The 7952-nt window shown below is 42.7% G+C and overlaps 1 protein-coding gene across 1 annotated transcript in view; it reads right to left on the reverse strand.

The window, feature by feature from the left end:
- Positions 1-6720, reverse strand: part of Fgf13 (fibroblast growth factor 13) — a 78118-nt gene extending 71398 nt beyond the window's left edge. Inside the window, exons 1-2 of the mRNA XM_051178768.1 lie at positions 6385-6720; positions 4329-4439 (exon numbers count right to left, since the gene is read on the reverse strand). Of these exons, the coding sequence (XP_051034725.1) occupies positions 4329-4439; positions 6385-6571 (298 nt within the window). The 5' untranslated portion in view covers positions 6572-6720. The remainder of the gene's footprint in view (positions 1-4328; positions 4440-6384) is intronic.
- Positions 6721-7952: the final 1232 nt, after the last annotated feature.

Below are 7952 nucleotides of genomic sequence, written 5' to 3' on the forward strand. Positions count from 1 at the left end.
GTGAATCTCACACCCAAGAGCTCCACACAAGCACACACCACTCACTGGAGACAAGCAGTGGGTGTTCTCCCACTGCCAGCTGTCTCCGCCCTCCCACACCACGAGCAAAAATAAAATAGTACATTTTTAAAACGTAGTGTTTGCCACACATATCTATTGAAAATAGCCTGTGCACCTTTCTCCTGGGAGTCACAGACCGATGTTGATGATTTTTGCCTTATTTTGTAAGTTCGTTGGGGGATGATAAACTGGTCTGTTACTTTCATGAACAAGAATGAATGTAAAGGTATCGCTCCCATCTATAAGAATTTTTTTCCCCTAGAATTTTGTCTTTGAGCATATAGACTCTGTTCCATTGGATAGGTTAATGTGAGCAAAATATCAATAGGGAACAAAATATTCCCTGTGAAGTCTACAATACATCTTTTCCTTAGAATTTGGGTGCTATCAAAGAGGAGCTAGGACATAGTGTACAGTTCAAAATACAAGTGTTCCTACCACATGCCACTGATGGCACTTCATTCAGTACTCACCATATAAAAAGCTGTGCCCTTCTGTTACACGAAATACAGAAAACTAATTACAGATTGCAAGCCAGGATCGTGTGCTATAATTGACAATGTAATGTACAGGAAATAAGCCTACTGTCTTTGAGCACATCATGTATAAATCATGTTTCTTTCTGTTGATGATACCCTGCTTATAGCAGATACTCAAAACACATTTGTAGACTGATACCAAGGTATCGTGAAATGATCATGTATTGGGGGGATATAATACATGGCAATCATATTATATAAAAATATCATAGTTCAAAAATCTGAGGCCTACAATAAACTAAACAAAAAGTTCCATGTGGGTTTGTTTAAAGTCCATATCACTATGTGCCTGAAACCTAATAGATAGCAGAGAAACATGGTTAATGAAACTTTAAATTTTTTCCAGGACCTTATTTTATAAAACAATATTCTGAACCTTATTAGTTGGATGAATGTAGCTTTTAATGTCAGAGATGAGCATAGAGGGAAGAGACTGATAATGATTTGACTTTTATGTTGATTTTCACTGATCACAAAATGTTTTAATGAGAAATGAAATGCTTAAATTTCAAACAGTAGACAGTTGAAGGAGAGAGACAAAGAAAATCATTCCATATTATCTATTTTTGAATACTGGCATTGAGTTTGCAGTAGGGCATTCACTATGTAATCTAACACACACACACACACACACACACACACACACACACACACGTCAAAACTGAAGAGTGCAGAAAAATGTGAAGTATGACAAACAATTGATTTCATTTGCGTCTCTGAAGAACATTCAATTAAATACCTAAGATCCTTCCTTCTCTTTCAGCTAGACATGAAGAGATTTGCTTGTTTGTTTAGTTTTCTTGGTTTGGTCTCATTTTTTGACAGGGTTTCTCTGTGTAGCCCTGGCTGTCCAGGACCTCACTCTGTAGACCATGCTACCCTCAAAAACATAGAGTGCTAAAGGATTAATGTGTGCACCAACATGCTTGACCATTCATTCATTCATTTTGGGGATTTTAAGAGCTTTTTTCATGAATAACCTCCATGCTGTCTCTTGCTTGTTTGATATTGTGCCTATATAAAAATAAACCCTTCCACCTTAAAGGGATCACTTTCTCAGGGCAGTGTTGTCTCCTTGGCAATCAACTCCACACTGAACTCTATGCTGAAGCCCTGTTTAAGCTAAGGCCAATTTCTCCAATTAACGCATAATGAAAGGCATTATTTCATGTACTTGGAGATTCATGATATACCAAACTAGTGAAACTATTACAGGTTTTAAGAAAAGGGGGAATCTGTCTCTTCAAATTCCATTCTTTGTACCCAAGGCTGATAATAAAACAGCCTCCATGAAATATCTATCTTTTTCATTTTCAGGTGAAAAGACATAATTTATAATGTCTTACTTGCATATGAAGAAATTTCATTGGCTTGACATTTACCACTGTAGTAAATTTACAAATGGTAACCTTAAATGCACAGTACCAACTGTGGTTTTAGATACTGACATATATAAAGCATGAAATTATTTGCCTTATCAATTGATCTTATTTACCATATCAAAGTAAAAAATAAGATAAAATCAATTAAATTGAATGAAATGAAAGAACTATGATGAAAAGAAAATTATAAACAGAATACTAGGGATGCACGTTGAGAAAATAGTATCATGAGTCACAAAACAAAACTTGTATTGTTGTTCCATTCATTTAAATAATTACTTAAACTTAATATCAAAAATTGCTTGGCTTTTAGGGGTATAAATTTGAATGGTCACACTTATAATTGGATGGATCAGTTTAATTAATAGGCATGTGTGTTTTACTTATGACTTATACAGCATAATATCAATGGAGAAGTGATGATAGCTCCTGGTTGCTCTTCAAGCCAAGCCAGGGCAGTCAAGCTTGTTTTGATTTTTTTGTTTTGTTGTTTTTTGTTTTTGTTTTTTTTTTTTGCTTTTTTTCATTTGTGATACTTTCCATTTCTTTGTTGCATGTTATGATAATACTTACCTTTGATTAACTTACCACTGTACATTTTAATCAGACTAGACATGGATTCTTGTTATCTGGCTATGTTCTTTAAAGATCTCCAAATGTCATTAGCACGCACAAATGTCACGTCAGACAGAGTTATAAGATAAACAAGGGAAGAAACTATGCATTTGTAGGATTAATTAGTATAACCTAGCATACAATATAAAAATTCATAATAACAAGTGGAGCTCTGCCTCTGTGTGTGCGTCTGTGTGTTGTACATCTCCTAAAATGAATACGTACAGTGTGATCTTTATTATTTTGGCATATCACTAAGACACAGCACATTGAATCATCTATTTAAAACAAAACAAAACTGTTCCTTTTGAGGAAATGCAGAAGCATGGAAATAAATATTTCTCCCCTATTTCAACCTGGATATTTAAAGCATATGAGAGCAATCCTGACTGGTAGCTCATCACAAACTTCCCTTTAACAATGCTCATGTTCTGGAAACAAGATAGAGTGTAGCAGTGTAGCATACATCCTTTATTGGTGGAATATTTTATTATGGATCACTGTGTATTAATGTATTACTTGACAGCAGTAAAGTGCTCTGCTTCATTTGTGTGGTTGTTTTAAAAATAATAGTATGCATGAAGGAGCAACCAGGATTTGTTATAAAACTTTAATATGCTCACTGTAACACAGAATTTGGAAAAACACCGAAGACCCATTCAATATATAAGCCCTTCATCCTAGGACCTAAGACATGGTTCTTCAAGGGTAACTGAAGGTAATTTTCTCTTGAGGTAATATTTCAATTCCCAGTCCGGGAAGCATTCTTAAAAGGTGTGAAAATCTTTAATCCTTTTAATACTGGGACACTTACTGCCTATGGTAATACAGTTCCAAAGGAAGAACTACGGAGAACTCCTTAGCAGCCAGACCTACTTTCTTCAGCTGTTTTTTCAGCCAACAATGGGAATCTTTCTAGAAACTAACAAATCTAAAAGGAATGAATCCAAATTTTGGAAAACAGAGAATGAATTATGAGAAGCAAGAATTTTAGTCCTCAGAAACAAATGAGTAAGTCTGCAGATATCTGTAAATTGCAATACAGCAATTATTAAATTTCAGAAAAGCACTATTTGTGTTTTTGTTTTAAATACTATAAATAAATATTGGTTGATAGAGGTTACATAACAGGTCACTGGGCTTCAGGCATTACAAATAAAGTCCCTTTGGGTGCATTTCCTTCTTGATTCACCATTACTGTCTCCAGTTCAGTGTAAATGAAGTGTGTTTGCAGACCCATGGTAGTAACTTGGTGTGAAAGTATCAGTTAGTCTCAGAGTTACTGGTATGTGCGGCAGGAGTGGGGTAGGGGCAAAAGCTTGCAACAATGAATTATTGCTGTGTGAAAACACTCCTGCCTCTTGGGATGAGACTCATTTTTAAGAGTGGAGATAGCATGCTATTTCAGGATTGTTGTGTGGGTGAGAAATTTTTCTGGGGGAAAAAGTAATAAATCCAAAGGACAGCCATAAATCTATCTAGATTACCATGGAGATGACATTTGGATCAACCTTCAGATGGTGTCAACATTATTTGTTCTACTTTATATTTTAGATGTTTCCCTGTTCAACTTCCTGTAGGTGAGCCTGTGTAAACAGGGTTATGTCACATGACCACATTTTGCATTCACTTAAGGATTTGGCAAGATTTGTTTGAATTAAAAATAAATAAAAAGAACCCAAAGTCAACAACGTGCTGGTCCATACTATTTATTTATTTAGCAGTCACTTACTATAAGTGCTGTCCTCATCTTTGGTGCCATCAATGGTTCCATCTGCCTGCAGTTGCAAGTGGTAGCCTTGTCGGCTGTATAGTTTGGTAACTATACCCTTAAGCTGAGGCTCTGCAAAGAGAACAATGGCTCGGGTCAGTAGATGAGACGCAGGATTCAAAGTTCTAATTCCATCTACAAGTTTTAGTGGGGAAAAAATACCAAATTACATTTTCAAAGAGTCCTCTGGAAGAAAGAAAAGAAGTAAACAAATGAGAAGTTTCGGAATAAACATTAGAGTATTGGAAAAAAAAAACATATGATTTTTGTTTCAAAACATCGGTAATGCCCTGAACCTTTGACAAGCCCATAGTTTGTGATAGCTGGTCCTTTGGCTTAGTGGCACTCAACCTCATTAAACATTCTGAATGGGTTGGTGAACAGCAAGCACAGTCTGTCTTCTTAATAATGTGCTACTTTTCATGTGGAAGAAAAAAATCAATACAAAAATAATTTAGCATAGCTTACCAACCAGGTGGGAAAACCCACCAGCAAAGATTTCCTTAAGAATCAGCACCTTAAGAATCCCACCACTCTAAGAAGGGTATATCTCTAACCTAGAATCTCATCAAAGGACCTAGGGTATATCTCTAACCTAGAATCTCATCAAAGGACCTAGGGTATATCTCTAACCTAGAATCTCATCAAAGGACCTGTATCTAGAAAACTGAGGCTTCCATACAAGACGATGAGAAAGGGGTAGGAAAAGCAGGCACTGCCATCCCTATCACATAATTTCTTCTTATGAAAAAATGGACTTGAAAAGAACGGTTTCTGTTGTTAAGGAGGAAGGAAAATTAAATTGTGCTTATTTTCAAATGTAATACAAAAACATGATTACCCAAACACATAGGTTCATGATTAAAATGATCTTCAATTATGAATCACCCTAGATTAATCAAGCACTTAATTTATTTATAACAGCCATGATATCTAAAATTTGCTTTTATTGAATACAGACACCTGCGGTGAAATAATATTTATTGGAGTCACATAATCACACACTGTAACTGCTTACATCTTTTTAAAACAAGCTTAAATCGCAGCTAATGCATTTACAAACTTTGTGCAAACTGAAGACCTATGCCTGCTTTTCCATTCCAGGGTGTGTAGAACCCACAGAGAAATAACTGATCTCGAGTAAGTCTGGTTTGCTGTAATACTTGTCAAGTAAAAGGTAAGAAAATGGTGCGAAGGATTCATTTGGTGAAGAATGGTAAATAAGCTGCATGCTCCCCCTGAAGGTCTGTCTACCTTGACGCAACCTGACACTTAAGGCTCTCTGATTTTCTCCTGTCCTGGGAATGTCGTGTCACTCTTAACACTGAAATCCCTCAAAAGGACCCCAACCTAAGATGATTTAAGTCCTTTCTTTCCTCTTGCATTTAATGTCAAGCAATCAGTTTTAGTAGTCTGACCAGATAACTAAGACCTTTGACGCAAGGTTCTAGAAATATTGCTCCCCTCACCCCATCCCCCAGCAAACGTTTAAAAGCTGCCCCACAAGTCAAGTCTGTCCTGAAAAGAAATGGAATGCCTAAACAGTGGAAAGCTCATATCCCTTGGGAGTGGGGAAGGGTCTGGCAGGCAGAGATGAAAGCAAAGACAGGGATTCCCTGGGTTTTCCAGGAGGGGTTAGCAATGGTGTCAGCCCTGCTCCTCTCTTGTAATTTTCATAGCACACGACAGCTTGTCTGAGTTACGCCTTCCCTGAGCCCACGGGCATGCACTCTCATACACGCATGTGACATGTCTGAAGCTGAGGGTGCACCTCCAGGGCAAGCTACGCTCCTGGGCTCTGTGCCTGTCCCAGGGCAGTTGCAATGCAGCAAGCCTGTTAACTGTTACGGAGGCAAAAAAGCAATCTCTTTCCCACGTACGCACACCAGCTAGGGGGCCTCATCTGCACAAGCTGGGCTCCAAACTCACCTACGCTTCCATGCCACCCCCAACCCCCTCCACAGTCATAAAGTAAGGCAAGGGAAAAGATAAAGGCGAACGCCCCTTCCGACCTGACCTGGTCTCCTTCTGCGCCTCTTCTTGGAGCCAAAGAGTTTGACCCGGGAAAAGACATTTAACTTGTTTTTGTCGCAGCTGGTCTTGCCTTTACTGGGGCTGCTGACACACTTGCAGGCATTGGATTTCTCGCGCTCGCGGGCTTGTCTCTTTTGCCGGATGAGCGAGCTGGCGATAGCCGCCGCCATGGCCACGACGCCCACCACCACCACTTCTTTGGGGGCCCCTTCTCTGCCTTCGCCTCCTCTTGCTCCTCCGCTGCTGCGCTGCCAAGGGCTCGCGCCTTCGCCGCCTGGGTCTCCTTAGCCTGCGCTTGCTTGGCCCGGGCTTCTGGGCACTCGGGCTTCAGTCGAGGAGGGGGCTCAGCATGCCGTCCGAGCTCCTCTGACGGTGGTCCGGCTTCCACGCGGGCTCTGGCAGCCTTGGTCCGAACCGACGCCACAGCCCCGGGCCGGGATCGCAGGCGAGACAAGCAAGGCAGGAGGCAGAGAGCTGCGCTTGTGACTGCGTGCGCTCGGCCCCAGAGCCCCGAGGACACTGTGCAAGTCCAAGCGGTTCGGGTCGGAGTTTCGCGGCACCCCCCGCCCTGTGCCGCGTGGAGGGGGCCGGAGGAGGGAGGCGGGCGGAGGGAGAGCGCGCGGGCGGGAGAGAGGCCGCGGGCGCGGGCGGCCGGCGCGAGGAGGGAGGAGGCAGCGCACGGGGGAGCGCGCCCTCGCCCTGGCCCCTCCGCGCTTCCACTAGTCCTTGCAACTTCTCGGTCTAGGGATCGGCAAAAGTTGGCCCGTGCCAGCTTTCCCGCAGGGATCAAACAGGTAATGGCCTGGCATCGTCGCTTTGCTGCTGCTCTGGGCGCGGCACAGTCGGCACAGTCGCAGCACAGGAATTCAGTCGCTGCAGGCACCCTCCAGAAGAGCGCGACAGCCTGGCGGCGGCCCCCTCCCTACCTCGGCGGCCCCTCCCTCCCGGAACCCAGCTACTGGCTCCCGCCCGCCCGCCGCCCCCAACCGCCCCACCCCCGACGTGCAGAGTCCCTGCTCTTGCTAACACCTGTAGGGGATTAAGACACTGCCCCAGGGCCCAAAGCCCTCTCTGCCCTAAAGGGGCTCAGGGAGAAACGGTGATGGAGGAAGTACTGGGATGAGATAGTTGTCTTGCAGGCACTGAGGCTTGCTAGGCTTTGGGGCTGGCAGGAGAGGGGCAGGAGTGTGACTTGAGTGCAGGTCTCAGAGTTAGCCCCGCCTAAGCCTCGGGAAGTTGGCCAAACTCCTGCACCTGGTTCAGCTACGAATCCCACTAGAGACCAGCGGAGGCTTTTTGTGTGGCGACACTTGTAACCCTTCAGGAGAGGAGGCCAGGGCTCACGGACGGGCTCAGCTCCCCCAACACAGTGGCAGCAGCAGGCACTGCAGAGCTGCGCCCGCACACCACGCTGCCACCCAGTGGTTTTTGCTGACTTTTCATTCAGTGTCAATGCGTGCTGTCCAAACCTCTTTTTTTTTTTTTTTTTTTTTTTTCTTTTTTCCTTATCGCCCCCTCATCTGGCCATTTGGGAGCCACGCTGTGAGCCTA

The sequence above is a fragment of the Phodopus roborovskii genome, unplaced genomic scaffold, assembly GCF_943737965.1.
Source record: "Phodopus roborovskii unplaced genomic scaffold, PHOROB, whole genome shotgun sequence".
Lineage (NCBI taxonomy): Eukaryota > Metazoa > Chordata > Mammalia > Rodentia > Cricetidae > Phodopus > Phodopus roborovskii.